Source organism: Zingiber officinale, chromosome 7A, assembly GCF_018446385.1.
Source record: "Zingiber officinale cultivar Zhangliang chromosome 7A, Zo_v1.1, whole genome shotgun sequence".
Classification (NCBI taxonomy): domain Eukaryota; kingdom Viridiplantae; phylum Streptophyta; class Magnoliopsida; order Zingiberales; family Zingiberaceae; genus Zingiber; species Zingiber officinale.
The window spans coordinates 82840500-82866786 of record NC_055998.1 but is presented as its reverse complement, the minus strand read 5'-3'; the positions used below and the strand labels follow the sequence as shown (position 1 = coordinate 82866786).

Genomic DNA, 26287 nt, shown 5'->3' with positions numbered 1-26287 from the left:
GAACCACGTAAATGATCGTGTAGCTTGGTTTGCATTCTTTCCTTTAATATTTAGTTTTCTACTTGCTTTGTTTGCATTTCCGCTTGCGCACTAACGTTGTAGAAAGAAGCGAGTATTTGGGGGTGCCGTCTATCCAACCCCCCTTCAAGCCGGCCGATCGATCCCCAACATACTCGTCTTCTAGCCAACATCCACTTAGGAGGACTCATCAGAACTCGGCAACACTTGGTAGCCTAAGATTATTTACTCAGATCATCTAGATAAATAAGTAGAAATTGATTTTGTATAATTTAATTTAATTAAAAATTCCCCATTATCTATGTCAACACTTAACACCTGACTCTGGAAGTCAGATACATGAGGTCAGATCCCCTGGTCCATTAAAAAGTGAATCAGGGGATAGACCACTTGTAATTATGATCAGATTGTGGACGTGATTCGGTCGTAATTGATTACAATCTCTCCCTGGCTTTACTGTCCCACCAGTTTATAGTTTGGGTCGGGATAGGTGGCCGATGGCCGGCCAAAGGCCTCCCCCCCGACTCCGCGCGGGGCAGCCTAGCCGCTTGCCTATCGTCAGCGGCCTCCGGCAGACCTCCGGGAGACCTTTGGCCACCCGCCCCTGACCTAAATTATAACGTGGGGGGATGGTGAACTCAGGGAAGGATCACAACTAATTACGACCAGATCACAATCACGATCTAACCACAATTAGATCACAATTGTAAGTGGCCCTTGGTCCATTTTTTATGGATGAGAGAATATGGTCTCCAAATACACCTATTGCGTCTACGACTCTAACATCGGCGACGGCTCCCTTCTCTTCCTCCTCCTCAGCGAAGTCATCCTCATGGTCGTCAGCAAGTGCTTATGCTTCGGCCGCAGGCTCAACCCGGGCGGCTCTGCGCCTGCGCCCTCCTCTTTCTCTTCTCCTGGTACGCAGTCAATCCATAGATCTCCTCTTTCCACCGCCTCCGAAGAGCCCACGAACTCAGTTTTTTTCCATGCGGATTTTCGGCCGCAGGCTGACATTACTGATCTCGGATGCGTGCTTGCTCGCCGGATCGGTTTGGAACGCGCACCACACCCGCCACCGGAACATGTTCTTCAACGGCAACTCCTCCTGCGAAACGCTGCGAAAGGGCATCTTCGCCGCCGGTGCCGCCTTCGTTCTCTTCACCGCCATCCTCTCTGAGTTCTACTATGTCTCCTTTGCAAAGTGGCCAGCGACTCTGACTTGCCGGTCTACGGCGGGCGTGAAGTTGGCATGACCACCTACAAGTAAATCTCATCTCTATTAACTGTCGTAGAACTCAGATTGATCTATTCACCAATAACTATCAGCCACAGTCAATTCTTGTTGATTTTGACCGGGATTACATGATGGTTAATTTACTCCGATCACTAGATCTGGACAAAAAAAAAGGTGAAGAAATTATCTTAGAGCATTTGCAGTGCTTTTAACGCGTGAAGCGTTAATGTTTGTTTTTTATTTTTTTTTATATTTTTTTTGCCATCTGCAGCATTAACGCGGTCATAGGTTTGAACGCGTTAATACTACAGTATCCAAAGAAGGTGTCACGTCGGCGTTAATGCCTCTACAGTAATAAAAAAAAGGCGTGCAGATGCTCTTATAAATGATCACTTTCGTCGATCGGCCAGCTTCTCCATTGATCTGCAATGAATGGCCGCAAAGGAGAGGGAGAAAGCGCTGCCGCTGATTTCATCCCTGATTCCCTCGCCACCGCGTCGGAGAAAGCAAAGTTCCATTGCTAACTTCCACAAGGTGATGAAAATAATAATAATAATAATAAATGAATTTAGAAAATATAGCAAAGTTCCAAAATTTAAAAAGTAGGAGCCCTGACAAGGATGCTTTATATTAAAAAGTTATTTAAAATGTTTCATTTTTAGAAAATGCTAAAATTAGTGTAAGAAAATATAAAGAAATTATCTTATTTTATTTTTTATTAAAATATTTTTAAGATTAAAAATTAGAATAGGTTGTCATTTGATATTTTTTAAAATCTGGGATTCTTTTTTATAATTGTGGCAAAAGAAGGATTTGGCTCTCTGTTTACTTCTTTCCCCCCTCTGCTTGACCACGGTGGCTCGTCTCTCCGCAACCAGAGAAAACGATAAATATAGCCACCGTCGCTTGCCTCGATTCCATCTCGTCGCCGATCCTTCGTCGGATCCTTCATCCCTCGGCTTCTGATTTAGGCGTCGGAGCCGGCGACTGGATGCGGAATCGGGGACTCTAGGGCTGGTTTTGGTCTCTGTTTTTTTTCCCTGTGGAATTGGGTGAACATGCGATCGGTTTTTCCGAGATCTGTCTCTGAGAAGGCGTTGAAGAATGAGGGTGGTGAGGAGGGCGGCAGCACGCACCTCTACTTGAATGTTTATGATTTGACGCCGGCGAACAACTACCTCTACTGGTTTGGGATCGGTGTCTTCCATTCTGGGATCGAAGGTGCTTTATCAGATGCCCAATGTTTTTTGCTTAAATTTGTTTGTTTTTCTGGGAAGCTGAAATCTTTTTCCCCTTTAGCTTCTTTTGAATTTCTGATAGGATGATGCATGTTTGCTTCGTTCACTGGTTTTTGTTTTGTTTTTCTCCTATAGATATGATTTCTCTTTGTTGGAGGCTGATTGATGAATTCAGGCAACTTTATACCAAAATTGATGGAAAAGCAGTTTTCTATTGAGAATTTTTTAAAAGTAAAGATTACTGATGAATTGTGTTCTATAGTTACTGCTGTTTGCTATTTGAAAAGCCTAAGACAGTGAAACATAAACCTTATTGAGTCAGGATAAACTGGTCAAGTTCTTATTTAATATCCTCCATTGGCGAAATCTGCCTGACTCCTCTGCAAATGATACAATGCTTTGTTGACAAGAAGTTGATTTCTGTTGTAAATTCATAGGAAGTTAGATGATGCAAGGTATATATGTGTTCTAGAGAAAGTTTCTACTAGTTTGAACCACGTACCAGTATTTTAACTAGATATAATTGTGTATGTCTAAATTTATCATTAATAATCAGAGGGCGATAGCTTTAGCTTTCTTTGTTCAACATTTGCAATCCACATTACAATTTTAGTTTCCTATATTTCCATATAGTGTTTTGTTGGATCAAGACTCTCTTCCGATTGCTTTTCCTTTCTATACCTTGTGACAGATACCGAATGTGTGTTTGCTTGTAGTTCATGGGATGGAGTATGGTTTTGGAGCACATGAGTATCCAACTAGTGGAGTATTTGAGGTGGAACCGAAAAACTGTCCTGGGTTTATGTTCAGACGTTCTGTGTGGCTAGGCACTACAACTATGTCTCGTGCGGAAGTCCGCATGTTAATTGAAGATCTTGCTGGAAAATATCATGGTGACACCTATCATTTGATCATCAAAAACTGCAATCATTTCACTGATGAAGTATGTATGCGTCTGGCTGGGAAGCCTATCCCTGGATGGGTGAATAGACTTGCCAGACTGGGTTAGTATGTTTTGGAAAATGTTTTTTTGGTTCCAAAAATTTGTAGCATCAACTCATTTGGAGATTGTGATGTTTCAGGATCATACTGCAATTGTATTCTCCCAGAAGACATTACAACTGTTGGACCTTCTCAATCTGTTTATCCTGGTGAGTTTGTCGATAGATTTACACAACTTGTTTTTTGTGTGCTTGCAAATTCAGTTGCTAGAAGCTCCAATAGTGTCATAATATGGACAAATAACAATGATAATCTAAGTCATGTACTCTCTGAATGCCATCATTCAGTTATCAACCGTACAGTCAAAAACCTAGGGGCATTCATGTTGATTGTTGAATATTAAGTTGAATGAATTTCTACCAACTTCGGTGACTATGTCCTTCACTCTTGTCTACATTGTCTTGAATCCTGTCTTCATTTTGTCTTCTTTTACTGCAATATTTTAAGTGTCTGATTATTTACAAAGGTGGTCTATTTTCTTGGCATGGTATTTTGAACTATCAAAGCTGAGATTAAGTTTAGGATGTTTTCTTGGCTGTTAATGTAGTTAATATTCTAACTACATTAACAGCCATAACTTGCTTTTAGCTTCCTTATTCCGTGATCAAGTATTTCACCTAATTATGAAATTTCCTTAACCAAATATTTTCCTGATGGTGGGTCAGAATCACATGGTTCTGTGTCCAGAGATTCGACCGATGAAGAAGATTCAAATCATCACCTTCTCAGTAAACCAAGTGGCGAAATTGTGAATCCAAATGATAAGTCATCCAAGAATGCTAGAGATGTGAAGTGATTTTTCTTTTTTCGTTTTTCTTTTTCTTTTCATTTTATTTTGGTTCACCTATTTGTATTCCTCTCTGATTATGATTTAACCACCAATTTGCCCTGTAAAATACGCTCCCAAGCAATCGGTTAGGATGCCAACTATATTGTGTAATTGGTAGCGTGTTGTCTTCTCAGTATCAACATGGAATATGAAAGTAAAATGCAAGATTTATCCATGTCAATCAAGATGTGTTTTTGTGTGAATTAAACTGATTTTATAAAGATTCAAATCAATTATTTCATTTTTTTTATTGTTCTTTCTTTTACATTTGTATTCGTATCATCTCAATTTAATTTCTCATTTTCTCTAACAAATTCAGGTGATAACTAAGTATCTTTACCCCAAAAAACATACAATCCTTTATTTGGGGTGAAGTATAATTTTATCTATCAAGATAATAGATTTAAATATATTTTAAAAAAATAATTTTTCCCCTTTCTTCATTACACTTTTACTCTTTTAAGCTTTCGACTTTTCTAATTTTAGCTCAAGTTCATTTCAATTTCTCAAACAAATCCTATGACCTCCCAAAAATTATTACTGTGTGATCTTATAATCACATATTAGAATAGCAAAAACAGTCTTTTATAATACAAAGTATGACTATAATAGATTCAGATTATTCTTTAAGAGCATGATTGAGGAGAATGATTCAGAAATTTATGACTAATTGTGCTGCAGAGTTTGTCGAATTGGATCAAAGTTTCACTACCAAAATAATCAGAAGAAACACTCACCTTCACCAGATTTCTTTAATATGCTAGGAATTAAATTCTTCCAAGATATAAGCAATCACAATTTCAGGACAACGTTAGATACATGACCATCAAGAATTTACTTTGTTGAAGACTGCTTGAAGAATAAAAGCCATCTTCTCACCCAAAGTAAATACACATTTAGAGTCAGATTCGTGAAAACATGTATTGCTACAATTACTTAGTATCTTTGTGCCTGATCAATGGGTCCAACTTATGATCTCACCCTGGCGAGCCGTTGCCTTATCTCGTCCAAGTCTTCGTCATCTGTGCCTTCGGCGATGGCTTCTTGCTGTAAATAGACACAGAAGGAATAGATATCACGAATGTCATTAAGAAACTATTTTAGTGGTGCGTACCTGTTCAGCTTTGACGCTGGCTGATGGCTGCTTTATCTTCTCCTTGCTAATAGCATTTGGTAACTCAGACACAGTTTCACCGGCTATTGCAGCGAGCACTTTGTCCACTTCCTCCTCTATTTCTTCCTCAATGTCTTCAGAATCTAAAGCTGTATCAACAGCATCGTTTACCATTTCTTCCATTACTCCAGCCTGAATGCCATGAGGATGGAGGGTCAGGATGATTTCAAGAAGAAAACAAGCTTGTTCGAATCCGAAATATATTAGTTATTATCACTGCCATGTTTACCACAACATAGAAATGGCAACCAAACGCAAATCAGATTTTGAGTATAACATAGAAATGGCAACTGAACGCAATATCAGATTTTGAGTATAACATAGAAATGGCAACTGAACGCAATATCAGATTTTGAGTATATAGCATGCACGCCACAGCTCAATGAGAACAATACGAAAGATCCACAATTTAAAAAAATAGGGAAGGAGCATCGACAAGTGATGCCCAACTTATATACAACAGAAGATGGTTAAAAAGGAACAAATTAGCTTATCTTCAGCACAGGTAATAAGAAAAAAACATAGTTTAGGCTCACTGCGAACTGTGGACTAATGAAGGGGATTTAAAAACTTTGATGATTTATTAACTTAGGTTCAACTTCTAGAATTTGATAGGACACAATAAATAATAATTGGTATTATGATGAACTATTCGAAAAGAATTGTGATGCTAGAGCCACACCATTGCATCTCACATTTTGTTGATTAGGAATGGCTCTAGAGTATAAGCGATATTTTGAATCTTGACGACCTCACATATAGTTTAAGTGTGAAGATTGCAATTGTTTAAGTGAAACAAGCAGTTTGGGTCCATGGTAGTTGGGGCTATTAAGTGAATGGTTAAGTTCTCTCATTTAGGCAGGTAATAACAAAATAGATTACAAAGAATGATAGTTAACTTAAACAAACAAAAAGAATGCTCGTGTACTAATAGCTACTCATGCTCGCCATTACGTTTTGATGAAGATAGTATTTCAGGAAGAATAAACAAAACCTATGTCGGTTGCTAAATCGGCACTTATATCATCAAAAATGGCATACCTTTGTCATTTCTTTACTAAACTCTTGCATTGTAGCAGCAACTTCAGGAGCTTTCATGAGATTATTGACAAGCTTCATAACCTCGGCACTTTTGGATAGATGGCCCACAGTTCTAGCGGTTGCTGTAGGGGAAAAAAACAGCAGTAAACATCTTTTTTTTCTAGGCAATGAGAAGCCATGAGCAGGCCATAAAGATACAAAATTAAAGAAAATAAGATCTTTGGAATAATTATGTTGAACAAATCTCCTTGGAGATTTCTAAAAGAGAAATTTGATAGACTACTTTCCTAGGGGAAAGTTGCACTTCACTGGCAGCGATGGTGTACTAATCTTGGAGGGTCGTAATAAAGGCACATAAATAGTAAAAAGATGTGTCATCAGTCTAGGTGATAAAACAAATTCAATAATCGTCCTCAAAAAAAGTGATAGCTAAAAAAGGCTGGTCCAAACCACAAGGTTTCAGCCAACACAGTATCTGAAAATGTCTGTCAAATTGCTATGAGGCAAACTAAAGAAGTCAGAGTTAACAGGGAAGAAAACGTTGAGAAGAAGATCATGTAGTAAATTTAATCTGACATAAACTAGCCCAAATGATGTCGAAGTCCAAACTTTCTATTCGTATGCTCCAAGGAGTGTAGCAAAATTAACTTCTAATTCATTGAAAAAGAATAGAATGAGTTCAAGTCTATGCTAATAGAAGTATAAAATTAATACAAGTCTTTGCATATCATGTTCCTAACTAACCCATAGCACTATATAGCATCATAAAAAACAGTACTTTTGCACTCAACCATAGTTAATAACTCAATATTAATATCATTGATCTTTATCATTTTCTTGAATGAGGAATGTCAAAGCAAGCATGAAAGTAAGAACTACTTTATTTTGCAGCTTCAACATAAGATAAAGCAGCGACAGGTGGGCTACATACAGATTAGAAGGCTCATTTACAGATGCAACAAGAGGTTACTATTTTTGATAATCCATACCAACTAATTCACCAAGATGCATAGAGACAGAATTCAGTTGTGCCTTGTTCTCATAGAGACGATTGACAGCTTTTCTTGACCTTACTATTTCCTTAGCAAGAGACTGCATCCAGGTAAAACATTGATGAGCATTTAAATAATTTGGATTTCAAAAAAAAATAACTGCATAATCAAGTCAAGAAATTGAAACATTAATTAATTTTGTTTAAATTTATCATAAGAAGAATGAGAAGGAAATGAATCATAAACGAGACAATATAGCCTTTTCCCTAAGAATACTGAACTCAAATATGAATAAATTCAAGATCTAGACACCAGGCATCCAAACTAATCGGGAAACAAATAGCTAGCAAATCTAGAGATAGCTAACTTAACATGTATCTATAGCAGCTTCATACACAAGGCTACATAGAATTAGAAGCTGGATACTAGCAGAAGCTAAAGAAATTGTTAAAATGTCTGCTCTGGTTCTGCTGCCTATCACTTTTTCTTTCCTCATCCGTCTACACTTTCTTTCTGAAACAAGATTGAACAAAAGTTTAACCTCCGGTTCCACACATAACATCAGACAGTAACCTAATACATGCAAGGCTATCAACCATTATGTCCCTTCCTGTTATGCCCCAGTCAATGAAAACATGATAGGATCCTTTAATGGATCTATTCAAATAAATCCTTTAACTTTATTTCCTTTTCTAAAATAAGTTTTAGACTTTTTCCTTTTTTTTTTCTAGATAAGTTTTAATAAGACATTTTCTCTTGAAAATGTATTTTTATTTTATTGTCCTTTTAGGCATTTTCTTTTGAAAAGATAATTTAGGTCTCTATTTAAAGAGGCGTTAAGTAATTTTGGAGGACAAGTAATTTCTCTTTTAGTTAATCAATTTCATTTGATTATTGGAGGTCGATCCCCTCGAAATGATCACCCTATTCTCTTTTCATTTTTCTCTTTCGATTTTTCCACGTGATATGCCCCTGGGTTCCTATCAACTTGGTATCAAAGCACGTTCACTTCATCATTGCCCTATAGTATCTCGCAGCAACTTCAACAAGCGTATGGTCTTAACCCGACTTCAAGAGAAGAAAATCCACTCTGACATGATGACCAGAGGATCTTATCCTGACGCCAAATGGGCTCTGAAATTTGAAGCTAAGCACGAGACAAGGATGGATAAACTCGAAAAAACTATGGCATCGTTGGTCACAATAGTGCAAGAATTGAAGGATCGTTTAGAATCAGATTCCAGCTCAAGCATACTAATCAAAAAGGGAATAAATCAGCAGTCTCGACAACAACAATATCACCAAGGAGCAAACTCAAATAAAGATCGAAAGCACAACCTTCCACGTATGAAGGTGGAATTTCCTCATTGGGAGAACAACGATCCGATTGGATGGATTTCAAGGGCTGAAAAATATTTTCGCTTCCACAGCACATCGGACAATGCAAAGGTAGAACTAGCATCTATAAACCTCGAAGGCGATGCCATCCAATGGTATGACTGGCTTGAAGCATGCCATGGGCCTCCAAAATGGGAGGAATTCAAAAAAGAACTCATCAATCAATTTGGTCCCTCCGGTTATGAGAATGTTGATGGAGAATTGGCCAAAATTCGACAGACTACAATCGTACTGGAGTACCAAGGACGATTCGAATGACTCTCTAATCGAACTCGTGATTGGTCAGAAAAGCAATTACTAGGTACTTTTATTGAAGGACTTTGCCTTGATATACGACGAGAAGTAAAAATGAATCAACCCCGCACCATGAAGGCTGCCTTATCTTTTACATGACTACAAGAAGAGAAGATCAATGAGGAAGGAAGAAGAAATAATAAGATAATTCATGAAAACACATCGCATTGTTCAACACCCCGTAGATTGACAAAATAAGAGATCAAGGAAAGAATGACAAAAGGATTATGCTGGCATTGCGATGAAAAGTGGCACCATGGTCATCAACGCAAGCAAAAGAGGATACTGATGATTGAACCAATAGAGAACTCTGAGGAAGAAGATGATTTCGATGAAGGTGAAACACAAGATAATATCAACGAAGTACAATATGACTCTATGGCAATATCAGTTCATGCCTTAGAAGGACTACAAACTCCACAAACGATGAAGGTAAAAGGATTCATTAAAAAACAAACAGTAATGATACTTATAGATTCAGGAAGCACCAACAATTTTCTAGACTCAACCTTGGCAAGCAAGCTTAAACAAAAAATAGAGCAAGCATCTACATTTGATGTTAAGGTGGCGGATGGAAGATCACTTACAAGTCCAGGAAAGTGCAATAGTATTAAAATTTTCTTACCAAATTATGAATTAATGACAGATCTCTTTCTTCTTCCCCTAGATGGATGTGATGTTGTACTTGGAGCACAATGGTTGAGAACATTAGGAGACATAATATGAAATTTCTCTCAACTAACAATGCGCTTCTAAGATCAAGGAAAAGAAGTTTGTATCAGAGACAAGAGACAAGATACTATCACATCAATCAGTAGTTATCAGACAGAGCAGTTATTAAAAAAAGATTGCTCCATTTTTCTCATGCAACTCTCCATCAAAAACAGATCCTAAAGCAAATGTTAGGCTTTATCGCTACCCTTACATACAGGAGGAAATTGAGAAGATTATACAAGAGATGCTTCAGGTTGGTATCGTTCACCCAAGTGTAATTCCATATTCTTCTCCAGTACTACTTGTATGAAAGAAAGACGAAAATTGGCGAATGTATGTAGATTACCGGGCACTCAATAAAATTATAGTGAAAGACAAGTACCCCATCCCCATCATTGATGAATTACTTGATGAATTAGGAGGTTCCTCATTATTCTCAAAGTTGAATCTTCGCTCAGGCTTCCATCAGATAAGAATCCATCAGCCAAACATTCCAAAAACAGCCTTTCAGACACACGATGGTCATTATAAATTTTTAGTCATGTCTTTCGATTTAACTAATGCACCTTCTACATTCCAAAGTTTGATGAATGATATCTTCAGGCCTTACCTCCGTAAGTTTGTTTTGAATTTCTTTAATGACAACCTTGTTTATAGTTCATCATTCAAAGATCATTTGCATCACCTTTATAAAGTACTCACTCTTTTGCGTGAGCATTCTCTTTCTGTGAAAAGAGCTAAGTGCAGTTTTGGGACAACTAAAGTGGAATACCTTGGTCATATTGTAAGCTAAAACTGATCCCTCAAAGGTGCTAGTTATGATGGAGTGACCCACCCCAAAGAGTATCAAGGCATTACGTGATTTTCTGGGTCTCAAAGATGCATTTAGATGGTGTCTTGAAGCAAAAAAGGTATTCCAGAATTTAAAGGAGACTATGATGACAACACTAGTTCTTGCACTACCTAATAAGAAATTTGTCATTGAACCCAATGCATCCGAAGTTAGAATTGGCGCAGTACTTATGAATTATATGATACCATTTAAGAAAATGTTCCAGAGTTTATTGCTAAACAACCTTGAGGACAAGGTTGTTTTAAAGGGCGGTGGAATGATAGGATCTTGTAATGGATCTATTCAAATAAATCCTTTAACTTTATTTCCTTTTCTAAAATAAGTTTCCGACTTTTTCTTTTTTTTTTTCTAGATAAGTTTTAATAAGACATTTTCTCTTGAAAATGTATTTTAATTTTATTTTTCTTTTAGACATTTTCTTTTGAAAAGATAGTTTAGGTCTCTATTTAAAGAGACGTTATGTAATTTTGGAGGACAAGTAATTTCCCTTTTAGTTAATCAATTTCATTTGATTATTGGAGGCTGATCCCCTCGAAGTGATCACCCTATCCCCTTTTCATTTTTCTCTTTTGATTTTTCCTCGTGATATGGCCCTAGGTTCCTATCAAAACAATACTGATTCTTCCACCAACAAGAACGATGTGGTACATGCTTCCCAAGAAAAAATTGAAAGCATGATCAGCATCATTAGATCGAGCAATCACTTAATCAATCATATGTATTCAGATCACCCAATATCAATGTATTTAGGAAACAAGTCTTCAAAAGGATCCGAAAAAAATACCACACAAGAGCAAAAGGAATAGATAGATCAGAGTTAATCTAACCTTCGCCGAAGTCATGTCGTTCCTTTTTGCGGCTTCTTTGATGGCTTTCTGCACGTTCTTCTCCTCCCTCTGGACATCTGCAACATAAATCAACCAAATCAACGACAGAACAAAAAACAAAATCCTCCTTTTTTTCAAAATCTCGAGTAGGGACGACGAGAGAGGGGTGTATGCACCTCGGATCTGGCGCTCGATGTTCCGGCACTCCTGCCGGAGGCGGCGCTGCCATTCTCGGAGCTGCTCCTGGGGATTGGGCTTGGGCCGCAGCAGATTCTTCATCGTCTCCATCTCTGCTCCGCCGGACGCTCCTCCGCCTTCTCGATCTTGCCCAGACCCGATTGAAGAAGACGGCTCAGAACATGATCGCGTGAGATCGAAGCACGTCCAAGCTCCTCCACGCGTTCGATTCACGAATCACTTCCTGTTTGCGTCCAATTTGGTCTCCACAGATTATTCAATTTGCCCCAAAGATGTATTTTACCATTAAATCCTTTTTCATAAACTTATTTTATCCCCAATTTTTTTTTTTGCCTTTAAATTTACCTTTTGATTTTTTTTTTGTAAAATTTTAAAAATAGAAAATATTTGCAAATTTTCAAATTTATGTGCCATATTTTTTTTGAACATAACCCAAACTTAGGGTTGTAAATGGGTCGGGTCGAGTCGAGCTGGGGTGTTCAAGCTTATTTAATAAGGTAATCGAGTCGACCCGAGCCGAGCTTAAAATGAGTCAAGCTTTTGAATGATTGTTCAAGCTTGAATTGGTTTATTTTTGATGAGCTTGAGCTTATTTGAAGCTTGACTTATTTAGATGTTATCGAGCTCTCAATTCAAAAAGGTAGATCTGCTACCTTAGCCACCCCCTAATGTCGGCCCTACGGATATGGAGGGAGGTTCATGCAGGTACATAAGTCATAGGCGTATGGCGGGGTAAATCTCAGGTCGTCAGTTCCTGAGAATCGACACCTGGTCATTACGCCAGAGATACCATGCATCCACCGTCTGCGCTACGCCCTGGGGCCATCGAGCTCTCAATTCAAGCTTAGCTTCAACTTGGTTCAAGCTTGGCTTGAGCTTGGTTAAATTTGATTTGGTTAGATGTTATCGAACTCTCAATTCAAGCTTGTTTGATTGTTTGAAAACTTTAGTTGGTTGATTAGTTGTTGAGCTTGATAATTTAAACTTATTTATTTATTTTATTTTATTATTTATTTAGCATATTAAAAAGAGTTTTATTAATGAATGTGGTTCGTGAATATTGTTCACGAACGTTAACCAGCTGAATACATATGTGTTCAAGCTTGTTTATTTAGTTTAACGAGTTGTTCAACCTTGTTTATTTAATTAATTTTTTATATATTAAACGAACATAAACAAACTCTTATCAAATCGAACACCAAATTTATTCACAAATATTTAGATTCATTTATAGCCCTACCCAAACTGAGAATCCAAAATAAAAAATAATAAATTGTGATATGATTCGACGTAAAAAGTTGGATGTGAGCGATTAAAAATCAAACCTAACAAATCAAAATTCTAACTTATCAAATTTTTTTTGGATAAATTGAGACGATCAAACTTAATATTAAAATTGAATAAATGAAATCGATATAACTTTTCTTATCCGTTATTGATTGATGATGTTTAGTTAGTTCAATTTTTTAGTTGTCCTTCGGATAGGTCTAGTGGTTAGTACATGATGTGTTGTCATCAATAAGGTCTGAGATTCGAATCTCGGTAAAGCCGAGGTAAATGTCTCTCTTATGTGCTAGTCACTATTCCAAAAGTTAGTAGCCACCCGAGATTTACCTCCTCCGTATTGACCCTAGGACGGATTGACGGGGGTGCTGAGGGCGAATGTATTCACCTTTTACCATCAATTTTTTAATTGAGTTACAGAATCATTATCTGATTCAAATATAATTTTCAATTACTCACGCTATACTAATATCTTCAATTTAATCGATTTAATCATATTTAAAATTTTAAAATTGAACTAAACAAATCCATTTTTAAAATATATAGAATTTTTAAATTTATTGAATCAAACTTTCTATTTCAGTATCGATTATTTCAATATAATTGAGATTTTGTTCACCCTTTGTAAAATACAGTACTCCAAATAAAAATTTGATAATAAGATTTAATAGGTGAATAATCTTAACAAAATTTTTTAAAATTTTAAAAATTTTCTGAAAATTTTTCGGAACTTGTATGACGCAGGTTAAGAGGATCAATTATCGGGCCAAGGGACAACCTATTAAGCTACCCATGTGAACGAGGAAATGTTTAATTTCCTTAATTATTTATTTTTTCCTTTTCCTTTAATCCTTTTCCCTCATCTCAACGCCGCCTCCAAACTCCTCTTCTCCTCTTCCCTCCCGAGCCGCACACCACTGTCTCCTCTCTTTTCTTCTTCTCCTTCTCTTCATCTCACGATGTTGCCCTAACTTCGTAGAACCTAGCCGTCGCCGGAAGGAAGGATCATCACTAGCCCTCGCGTCTCTGCCCTAGAGCGCCGCCACCTGCTCTCTGCCCTCTTCCGATCCTAAGGTTGCTTTCGTGCCGGCATAGAGCCACCATCGCCGTGCCCTAGCACCGCTCCCCCATTTTCCTTGAGTTCTCTCCTCTCACGCGATCCGTGCAGAAGGAAACATCCACTGCTTGGCATTGCCGTCGCTGTCGCCGTCGCTGGGAGGGTGGAATATGATATTTATTTTCTGCATTTTCTGTTGTAGATTGTCATGTCGTCAAACACGAACACCTTCTCCTTGCGTTTTGTCTTTGATAAGGACAAGCTCAATGGAGCTAATTTCCTGAATTGGTACAGGAACCTGAGAATTGTTCTCACTCAGGAAAGGAAACTGTACGTCCTAGAGATGCTCATTCCCGAGGCACCTCCTGCTACTGCCACGCGAGCTGACCGTGATGCTTATAAGAAGCATCAAGATGACGCATTAGATGTGTCATGTTTCATGCTCGCAACCATGAACTCTGAGCTTCAAAAGCAACACGAGTTGATGGGTGCTTATGATATGGTTGAATATCTTCGTCAACTATATCAAGGACAAGCTAGGCACGAGAGATTCGAGATCTCTAAGGCACTGTTTTAGTGCAAGATGCAAGACGGGACTCCCGTAGGTCCATATGTACTCAAGATGATTGGGTATATAGAAAATTTACAGAAGTTGGGATTTCCCCTTGGCCAAGAGCTGGCCACTGACTTGATCTTGCAATCCTTGCCGGAGAGCTACAGTCAATTTGTCATGAATTACAACATGAATGAAATTGACAAGCCACTGCCCGAGTTGCTTAGCATGTTGAGAACTGTTGAGCTCAACCTTAAGAAGGTTAAGCCCAATTCCATTTTGATGGTACAAAAACATAAGGGCAAGGGAAAGCCTAAAGGTAAGGGAAAGTCTCAAGCCAAAGGCAAAGGCAAGGCACTGAAACCCAAAGGAGGGGTCGCCAAGGATGCTACCTGCTTCCGCTGCGGTCAGACCGGACACTGGAGGAGGAACTGCAAAGTTTACCTGGAAGATCTTAAGAAGAAGAGAAGTGAGACTTCTACTTCAGGTATATATGTTATAGAAGTTAATCCCTCTATTTCTTCATCATGGGTATTAGATACTGGATGTGCTTCTCACATTTGTACTAATGTGCAGGCGTTGAGAAATAACAGGGCATTGATAAAGGGCGAGGTGGACCTACGAGTAGGCAATGGAGCACGAGTTGCTGCTGTTGTTGTAGGTACTTACTATCTATCTCTGCCCTCTGTCCTTGTACTAGAACTAGATGAATATTGTTATGTACCTGCTCTTACTAAGAACATAATTTTAGTTTCTTGTTTGGACAAGAAAGGTTTTTCATTTATAATAAAGAACAAATGTTGTTCAGTTTATTTAAATGATATGTTCTATTGTAGTGCACCTCTGATGAACGGACTCTACATTCTAGACTTAGAGAACCTCATCTATAATATAAATACCAAGAGGTTCAAATCAAATGTAATAAACCAAACCTATCTCTGGCACTGTCGCTTAGGTCATATAAATGTCAAACGCTTATCCCAACTCCATAAAGATAGTTTGCTGGACTCATTTGATTTTGAATCATATGAGACATACGAGTCATGCCTACTAGGCAAGATGATCAAGACTCCCTTTAGTGGACACAGCGAAAGAGCGACTGACTTGTTAGGACTTATACGTAGTGATGTATGTGGCCCTTTCAATGTCGCTGCCAGAGGTGGTTATAGGTACTTCATTACCTTTACTGATGACTTCAGTAGATATGGTTATGTGTATTTGATGACACATAAGTCAGAATCCTTTGAAAAGTTCAAAGCATTCAAGAATGAAGTACAAAACCAGCTTGGCAAGAGTATTAAGATACTTCGATCAGATCGAGGTGGAGAATACCTTAGCCATGAGTTTCGTGACTATCTAACTGAGTGTGGGATTCTATCACAACTTACTCCTCCTAGAACGCCACAGTGGAATGATGTATCCGAAAGGAGGAATCGTACCCTATTAGATATGGTACGGTCTATGATGAGTCACACAGATCTTCCTATATCTCTTTGGGGCTATGCTCTGGATACAGCAGCCTTCATACTCAACCGTGTTCCATCCAAGGCTGTGATAAAGACACCATATAGAATATGGACTGGGAGAGATGCCCAGGTATCTTTTATGAGGATTTAGGGTTGTGAGGCTTACGTTCGACGTAAAGTCTCGGACAAACTGGGACCCAAATCTGATAAGTGTTATTTTATAGGATATTCTAAGGAAACGAAGAGATATTACTTCTACATTCCCAGTCAACATAAAGTAGTTGTGGCTAAGACTGGGGTATTTCTAGAAAGGGATTTTGTTTCTAGAAAAACTAGTGGGAGTACGTTCAAACTTGAAGAAGTTCAGGATATAGACCATAGCACTGAAGCCTTGATGGAAGTTGAACTGGAACCACAAAGTGTTGTGGATGATGAGATTGTTCCACAAGGAGTTGAGGAACAACAACCAGTTCAAGTAGATCTACCTCTTCGCAGGTCTGATAGGGTATGTCGTCAGTCTGAGAGATACTCATTTCTCTTGTTTGACCATGATGACACTATGCTCATTGAGAATGAGCCTACCTCTTATCAGGAAGCTGTGATGAGACCAGATTCTGAGAAATGACTAGAGGCCATGAGATCCGAAATGGAATCCATGTACACCAACCAAGTATGGACTTTGGTTGATCCACCTGAAGGGATAAAACCCATTGGGTGTAAGTGGGTCTTTAAGAGAAAGACTGACATGGATGGACTGATATATAAGGGTCGTCTGGTAGCTAAAGGTTTCAAACAAATTCATGGTATTGACTATGATGAAACCTTTTCTCCAGTAGCGATGTTTAAGTCCATTCGGATCATGCTTGCTATTGCAGCATACCACGATTATGAGATCTGGCAGATGGATGTCAAAACTGTGTTTCTGAATGGAAACCTGCTCGAGGATGTGTACATGACACAACCTGAGGGTTTTGTAGATCCACAGCATACTGGCAGAGTATGCAAGCTGCATAAGTCCATTTATGGACTAAAGCAAGCTTCTCGGAGCTGGAATCTTCGATTCGATGATGCGATCAAACAGTTTGGTTCCATCAAGAATGAAGATGAACTCTGTGTCTACAAGAAGGTTGTTGAGAACATAGTTGTCTTCCTTGTATTGTATGTGGATCACATACTATTCATTGGGAATGGCATCCCTTTACTGCAGTCTGTCAAGACTTGGCTGGGGAATTGTTTCTCGATGAAGGACTTAGGTGAAGCAACCTGCATTCTAGGCATAAAGATCTATAGAGATAGATCTAAGAGATTGTTTGGCCTAAGTCATAGTACATATATTGACAAGGTATTACTACGGTTTGCCATGTAGAACTCCAAGAAGGGATTTCTGTCGATATCACATGGTGTGAGTCTTTCGAAGACTCAAAGTCCCTCTTCTAGAGAGGAGAGAGACCGCATGGATACGATCCCTTATGCCTCAGCCATAGGATCTATCATGTACGTCATGCTATGTACTCATCCTGATGTTTCGTATGCTTTGAGCATGACGAACAGATACCAGTTAGATCCAGGTGAAAGTCACTGGATAGCAGTCAAGAATATTCTTAAGTACTTAAGAAGGACTAAAGAATATTTCTTGATATATGGAGGTGATTATGAGCTAGCTGTAAAGGGTTACAGTGATGCCAACTTCCAAACTGACCAGGATGATTATAGATCGCAGTCTGGGTTCGTGTTTTCCTTGAATGGTGGTGTTGTGAGCTGGAAGAGTTCGAAGCAGGACACAGTTGCTGATTCTACAACAGAGGCCGAGTATATTGCTGCATCAGAAGCAGCAAAGGAGGCAGTTTGGATTCGCAAGTTCATTATGAGCTTGGGGTGGTTCCTGGCTTAGTCGATCCGATAGAGCTCTATTGTGACAACAATGGAGCAATTGCACAGGCTAAGGAACCTCGCTCACACCAGCGGACCAAACACATACTACGGCGCTTCCATCTCATTCGAGAGATCATCGATAGAGGAGATGTGAAGATTTGCAGAGTACCCACAGAGGCTAACATCGCTGATCCCTTGACCAAGGCTTTGGCACAGAGAAAGCATGATGGTCATGTTGGTGCAAGTTGCACCATAATCAAACCTGAGTTTTGATGTTATCAAAGGTTCAAGTTAAGTCTTGTTGTGATCTAACAAGTTGACTGAGTGTGCAGGATGTTTACTCAACCGGGAAAGACCTAGTTGGAGGCTAGGTAGGAGAAATCTTAGCAGATCGTGGAACCTAGGTGAAAGTCCAAGTGGGTCGATGGGACCGGATGCTTGGCGGTGTGATCGAGAGGTCTGGAGAACCGAAGATCAAAGGAAAAGTCCTGGGGAGCCGATCAAGGCTGAGTGAAAAGTCCAAACTAGATCTGGAGGATCTAAGTTTGACAGGTAGGTTTAGGTAAACAATTGGAGGAGCGACAGTGAGGTCGGGTTCCCGAAGGGAACAACCTTAGGTCGCTGATCCAACTGATGAAACCGGGAAGGTTTCAAAAGTTGAGATCAAGACAGTCCTACTGTCGTGCATATTATTCTTGCTTTATATTATTGCTCTAACATATGTTTTGCAGGAGACTTTTTAGCTAATACTATTTTGTAGATCTGAGCTGATCGGTCGACCGAATAGTAGGATCGGTTGACCGAACCAACCAGAATCAGCACAAAATCAGGTCAGATCAGAACTGAGTCCAAGTCGGATCATAGCCTGATCGGTCGACTGAACCGTAAGAACGGTCGACTGAACTATAGTGACTTAGCACAGAACAGATCATCAACACCGATCAACAGCAAAGGAAATAGGCTGATCGGTCGACCGAACCTGGGGATCGGTCGACCGAACCCGGGGATTGGTCGACCGATCCAATCAGCATTTATTCTGCATTAAATGATGATCTCGGCAAAATCACGACGAACAGGGAAGGAAGTTGTTCGGTCGACCGAACCATTAAAGACCAGTAAATGCAAAAGATCGAGCCAGCTTCGAACTTCAGCCAGGAAGGAAGGGAGCGAGTTCGGTCGACCTAACAGAGGGATCGGTCGACCGAACCTCCAGTACTCCTATAAAATCAGGCTCGAAGACAGAGGCAAAAATACAACTCTCTAATCAAAAATCCTGTTCTGCAAACGACTCGTCCTCATCAGCTCAGCAAGCTACTACATTCGGAAGTGCCGACCTAAGCTTCATCTACAATTTACTTGTCGGTATATTTTAATTTCAGCTTGCATTGTAATTTCATTTAAGCAAGATAGTAGGGTGTTACTATCTTGCTCCATTGTACGATCTACTTCTTTCCGAAGAATTTTGGAAAGAAGAGTTATAGTGTTTTTTTCCATCGGTGCGGTCAAGGACCGCGGGCCTTCGAGTAGAAGTCGAGCTAGGCTCCGAACGAAGTAAAATACCTTGCCCCTTTTCTTATTTCCGCTGCACAACTTTGGTTTCAAAAGGTTAAAAGAAAAAGTTTTAAACACGCGATATTCACCCCCCCCCCTCTATCACTCCAAACGATCTATCAATTGGTATCAGAGCGGGTTAGCTCTGAAATTTCTTAACCGATTTTGAAAGCAATTTTTTTAAAACTTTTTCTTTTCTTTTAGAAATATTTTTTTACTTATTTCATTTTCTTCTCAAGCACTACTAATCCCAAGACGAAAGTCTTGGAAATATATTTCTCTTAATTCTTTTCTTCCAAGGATGTCGAACTCTTATCAAGAAGGTTACAGCACCGTAAGGCCTCCATTGTTCAAAGGAGAAAACTTTAGTTATTGGAAAAATAGAATGAAGTGTTACTTGAAGTCCGACATCGAGCTCTAGTTCACAATCCTAAAAAGTTACACTCTACCGACGAAAGACGGTACAACTTTAGAACCAGAAGAATGGACTCCTCAAATGATCAAGAAGGCTCAACTGAATTACAAGGCGATCAACACCATTCAGTGCGGGCTCACAATGGAGGAGTTGAACCGAGTCGGTCCCTACGACAACGCCAAAGAATTGTGGGACTCACTAGTCAAACTACACGAAGGAACCGACGACTCGAAGGTAAACAAAAGGGATTTACTTTTAAACAATTTATTTAATATAAAAATGTTTCCTGGAGAGGCGGCCTCGCAACTACATGCTCGTTTGAAGGACATACTTAACTGCCTCCACCTAATCGGACATAACCTGGAAAACCGCGACACTATAAGGTACGCTCTTAACGCCTTTTCGAGGAATGCTTTGTGGGCATCGATTGTAGATGCTTACAAAGTTTCCAAAGATCTTTCAATTCTTAAGTTAGATGAGTTATTTTGTGAATTGAAATTACACGAACAGTCTAACACAAGCCATGTCGAGAAAGGTGTAGCGTTGTATGCAGGTTCAAGCAAGGAAACAAAATAAAAAATGAAGATCAAGTCAGAAAGCGAACCAGACTCGGACTCAATGAACGAAGAAGAATTAGTCAACATGGTCCGAAGGTTGTTGACTAAGAAGAAGTTTAGAATAACCACCAAGAAGATCCCACCGAACCAGATCCAAAACAAATCAGAAGTGATATGTTATGGATGCAACAAGAAGGGGCATTTCAAAAATGAATGCCCAAATCGAAAAGAAGAAAGACCCAAATCAACAAGACGAAAGAAGGCTCTTCAAGCGACATGGGACGAAACTTCTTCCGACGAATCCGACGCGGAGCAAACGAAACACTCGAGCCATCTTGCATTTATGGCAAGAAACGAAGATTCCGGGTCCGAGTCCGACGAAGAGTACGAATCTGAGATCGACATCGAGTCCGACGAAAGCAACGGATCAGAAGATCCAAATATGGTAACAATTTATTCCAAGTCTAATTTACTTAAAGTAGTTAAATGTGTTGGAGTGTATACTTAAAAGTTTAGCTTTTGTACACATTTATTTTGAAATAAAGAATCACATTGGTCAAATGTTTACATTTATTTGTTAAATGTAACTATTCAATTAATTTATATAGTAGATAACATGGAGTGTGGAGTCACACTTAGAAGATCATGTTGTTGGTTCTCTATAAATTATAAACAGTTGCTCACGACTAAGATGGAAAGGAACAAACCATCAGAATAGACGTAGTGTAATTAAGTATTAGTTTATCTTGACTAATAAATTACACTGATACACTTTAAGTGTATTGAGTAGGATCATTTAGGTAAGTTCTTTTTGTACCGACTTAGTAAAAGAACTAGACCTTAGTTATTATGGAAGTGTGTGCTCTTAATCCTAATATAATAACAAGCATGTATATTTAATATTTATTTCTTTGACTTATCAAAGGGTGAGGTTTAGCTCGATAAATCAATATAACCGATAAGTTGGGAAATGATATTACTTATAGTATGTGTTGTTGATTATAGAAGGAATCTGTGTCCTACTTATCTAGGTTGAGATTGCCCCCAAGAGGAGCTCATAAGGATTGTCATGTTAAACCCTGCAGGTGGACCTAGTCCAACATGACAATAAAGTTGAGTGGTACTACTCTTGGAGCTAGATATTAATTAAATGAGTTGTCAGTAACTCACTTAATTAGTGGACATTCGTAATCTTAAACACAGGGAGACTAACACACTTATGATAAGAAGGAGCTCATAATGTAATTTGTGATTGATGCGGTAGTGCGGTAATAACTCTCTAGTAGAATGAGTTATTATCGATGAACTTGAGTTGTGTGTTCGGGGCGAGCACGGGATACTCAAGCTCATCGGAAGACCAAAACTAATTTCTCCTCTAGGTCCCTGTTGTAGCCTCAATAAAGCCTCAAGTCCATCCAAAGAAAAGCCTATCTTGGTGTCCAAGAAGGGGCCGGTTCATTGCTTGGTGACCAAGCAATGGCCGGCCACATATTCTCTAGAAGTGGTCGGCCCTTGCCTTGGGCAAGGGGGCCGGCCGCAATATTTAAATTAGGAAGGTTGTTTTTGAATTTTTAAATTTCCTCAGATATTTACAATTTGTAAAAAGAGAGATTTTAAAAATTTATAAAATTTTCCTAATTTAAATTAGGCCATAAGGTTTTAAAAGAGAGTTGTAAAATTTATAAAACTTTCTTTTAAAAAGAAATATTATTAGAGATGTTTTAAATTTTAAAACTTGGTTTTAAATTTTAAAACTTTCCTTTTAATATCCACATTAGAAAAAAAAAGAGTTTGTAAAATTTTATTAGAAGTTTTCTTCTTTTAAAATTTTATAAAAAATTTTTCTTTCTTTCCCTTTTAATAAGTGGCCGGCCACCTTGCTTGGTGCCCAAGCAAGGGACCGGTCAAATAATTAAACATCAACAAATAGTTGTTTAATTAATAAATCAATCTAGAATTGATTAATTAAAAGGAAAGAAAAAGAAAAAAAATTAAAAGGAAATAGGAATGAGTCTAATTTTTTATAAAACTCTTTCCATAATTTCCCGTTGGGAAACTAATATAAAAAGGGGGGAAGGGGAGGCCTTGAAAAACATAACAATTGATATTGTGTTGTTGGAGATCATCAAGTGGTCGGCCCCTCTCCCTCTCTTCCCTTTGCTCTCTTTTGCTCCTTTGTGGTGGTGGTGGTCGAATTCTAGAGAAGGAGGAGAAGCTTTCCGGGTGGTGTTCGTCTTGGAGGATCGTCACCCACACGACGTCTAAGAGGAGGCGAGGGATACGACAGAAGATCTCGAGGTTTTTAGCATACAAGGAAGAGGTATAACTAGTATTTAATTTCCGCATCATACTAGTTAATTTTTCTTTGTATAAATACCAAATACAAGAGGCATTCGATTCTTCTTTTTCGAATTTAATTTCGATGTTGTGTTCTTTTTCTTTTTTCCTTGTGATTTGATTGTTCCTTTTGGTTAACCTAGAGTTATATAAGGAAATTAAATATTAACTTTCCTTAAAAGGCTTTGTCTAGTCGATGGTGGTTGCTCCCATATCCAAGAAGGCCAAGTGCCTCGCCATGCAGCACTGGAAGCCAATTTTGGAAACTAATATTTAATTGAATTTATAACCTAGGTGATTTGGATCAAACGTGTTAAGTTCCGCAAGAGATCCAAATCTAAACCTAAAAGAACATATAAGTTAAACTTGGAATCAAACGTGTTAAGTTCCGCAGGAGATACGAGTTTAACTTAAAAGAACACATGGTAGCTAGGAAAGGTTCAGATCACGTACAAAATTTTTGTACAGTGGAACCATTGGGTTTCCGAGTAGCAACCGACAAAATGTTTGTTTAAAAAATTATCGAAATCTAAAAAACAAAATAACTTGTTACTTAAGGAAATATACCACCTTAAGCAACAAGTTAACTTGAGTGACTCGACTAACCGAGTTCAAATCGGAACTTCAACTCAAGTTGAAAAACTTGAGGAAGAAAATTCTGATTTGAAAGGTCAAGTCGAGCGACTCAAGAAAACGTTGGAAAGGTTCGAAATGAGATCCAAGTGTCTAAATATGGTACTTGGATCGCAACGAGCTGTGTACAACAAATCAGGACTCGGTTACAAACCCAAACAAACAAACAAATCATACTTATCATTAATCAGTCAAAATACTAGAAGGCAAGTCCAAGCATGGGTTCAAACAAAACTTTTAACCAAACAAATTGAACCAACTCTATACTTGGTCCCTAAGAGTCAAATCCATTACTTAGATAGACCTTATCTAAGCTATGACTCAGGGGGAGCAAGTAGAAAAATAATACAAACAATTTGATTAATCAAACTCAATACTTAGGATTAGGTTTATTTTCTGCTTAGAACGGTTAGATGAAAAAGGTTTACCAAATCCAACAACATAGCATCGGAATGGATTGGGATGATAGTACGTCAAAGAAACTCTGTCGAAGGCATGTCTAGGCTGAATATGGAATTCTACCTGGTGCACTAGACTTAGTGGATCTAACCGAAGCTACCCCAGTCAAACATGGGCTAGTTAGACCAAAATTTAGTATTAAGTTTTTTGGGTAGGAACAGTTTGAAAAGTCGTCAGCAAGTGGTCTAATGATACACAAGTAGGCCATATGCCTCACCACTGAACTTAAAGCTTATCCTTAGGACGCCTGCTTGATTAACCCAAAGCTAAGTTTGAATCTAACATGGGTTCAATAACCTTTCTCGAATAATTAAATCAAAACTTTAATTCAAAATTAATTATCAAACCTAATTAAATTCAAAATTAATTATCAAACCTAATTCAAACCTAATTAAATTAAACTTATTAAAAATTATTTTAAACTTATTAAAATTTATTTTAAAACTTATTAAATATTATTTTAAAATTATTAAAAATTAAATTAAAATTACTAAAAATTATTTTAAAATGATTAAAAATTATTTTAAACTTATTAAAAACTATTTTAAAATTATTTTGAAACTTATTAAAAATTATTTTAAAACTTATTAAAAATTATTTTAAAACTTATTAAAAATTATTTAAAACTTATTTTAAAATTATTAAAAATTATTTTAAAACTTATTAAAAATTATTTAAAACTTGTTAAAAATTATTTTAAACTTATTAAAAAATTATTTTAAAACTTATCAAAAATTATTTTAAACTTATTAAAAATTATTTTAAAACTTATTAAAAATTATTTTAAACTTATTTTAAACTTATTTTAAACTTTTTAAAAATTATTTTAAAAACTTATTAAAAAAATTATTAATTAAAAACCTATTTAAAACCTAATCACTTTACTTGATTCGAACATTAAATAATAAATATTAAATGCATTTCAATCAACTAAATTTCAGAACAACTTACTCACTTAATCCTTTAACCACACTTTAGTTTCATCCTACATTTTGTAGGATCCCAAAGCTCTGGATAAATGGATCTTGGATAGCGGGTGCTCCGGACACATGACTGGGAATCAGCACAAATTTACCAACATTGAATTCAAAAACTTAGGGTCAGTTGCCTTTGGAAACAATGGCAAGCTAAAGGTAATTGGTACAGGTGAAATTCAATTACAGTCCAACATTTCAATTAAAAAGGTTTTACTTGTTGAACATTTTAATTATAATTTGCTTAGTATAAGTCAACTTTGTGATTCAGGATTTAAAGTTAAATTTTTAGCTTTTGAATGCTTAATAAGTTACAATGACTCACCTAATATATTACTAAAAGGTTTTAGAAATAAAAATATATACTCTATTCATCTACCTAAAACAATTTCCAAATGTTTTCTAACAAATAATGATGAAACTTGGTTATGGCATAGGAGATTAGCTCATACTCACTTTAGAAATTTATTAAAATTAAGCAAATATGGGTTAGTAAAAGGTTTGCCAAAATTAGGGAATCCTATAAATAAATTTTGTAATTCTTGTCAACATGGAAAACAAATTAAAACGGCTCATAAACTTATAAATCAAAATAGAACAAATAGAATACTTGAATTAATACATTTAGATTTATTTGATTCTCATGGAATAAAATCCTTGAATGGAAATCTTTATTGCTTGGTAATCATTAATGACTACTCTAAATATACTTGGGTAAAATTCCTATCTAATAAAAGTGAAACCTTTGAAACATTTAAACATTTTTGTAAACAAGTAGAAAATGATAAAGAAATTAAAATTAAAAAAATTAAGAAGTGATAATGGAGGAGAATTCAAAAATCAAAACTTTAATAATTTTTACCTAGAAAATGGCTATCACCATGAGTTTTCTTGCCCTAAAACTCCACAACAAAATGACTTAGTTGAACGTAAGAATAGAACCTTACAAGAAGCTGCCCGAACAATGTTGAATGAATTTAATATACTAAAATATTTTTGGGTTGAAGCTGTTAATATAGCTTGTTATGTCCAAAATTGAATTATAATTAATAAAACTCACAATAAAACATCTTATGAAATTTATTTTAATAAAATACCTAACATAAAATATTTTAAAGTTTTTTGTTGTAAAGTTCACATTTTAAATCTTAAAGATCACTTAGGCAAATTTACTTCAAAAACTAATCAAGGAATTTTTCTTGGGTATTCATCTACAAGTAGGGCCTATAGAGTTTACAATAAATCTACTTTGAAAATTGAGGAAACAACAAATGTAACCTTTGATGAAAATGATCACATTTCAATTAATGCACATGG

At 37.3% G+C, this 26287-nt stretch overlaps 2 protein-coding genes and 1 pseudogene across 2 annotated transcripts; 2 read left to right on the top strand and 1 right to left on the bottom strand.

Annotated features, from left to right (window-relative positions):
• Window positions 1-763: 763 nt before the first annotated feature.
• Window positions 764-1285, top strand: LOC121999478 (annotated as a pseudogene).
• A 787-nt stretch (window positions 1286-2072) lies between these two features.
• Window positions 2073-4521, top strand: LOC122001642 (deSI-like protein At4g17486). Its single transcript, XM_042556502.1, has 4 exons — window positions 2073-2473; window positions 3207-3494; window positions 3573-3641; window positions 4158-4521. The coding sequence occupies exons 1-4, from the start codon at window positions 2311-2313 to the stop codon at window positions 4286-4288; spliced, it is 651 nt and encodes a 216-aa protein (XP_042412436.1). The 5' UTR covers window positions 2073-2310; the 3' UTR covers window positions 4289-4521.
• Window positions 4522-5068: 547 nt separating this feature from the next.
• Window positions 5069-12047, bottom strand: LOC122001641 (vacuolar protein sorting-associated protein 24 homolog 1-like). The gene is made up of 6 exons (XM_042556501.1): window positions 11791-12047; window positions 11615-11691; window positions 7526-7628; window positions 6537-6658; window positions 5436-5627; window positions 5069-5368 (listed from the first exon to the last, which is right to left on the bottom strand). The coding sequence occupies exons 1-6, from the start codon at window positions 11900-11902 to the stop codon at window positions 5291-5293; spliced, it is 684 nt and encodes a 227-aa protein (XP_042412435.1). The 5' UTR covers window positions 11903-12047; the 3' UTR covers window positions 5069-5290.
• Between the last annotated feature and the right edge of the window lie 14240 nt (window positions 12048-26287).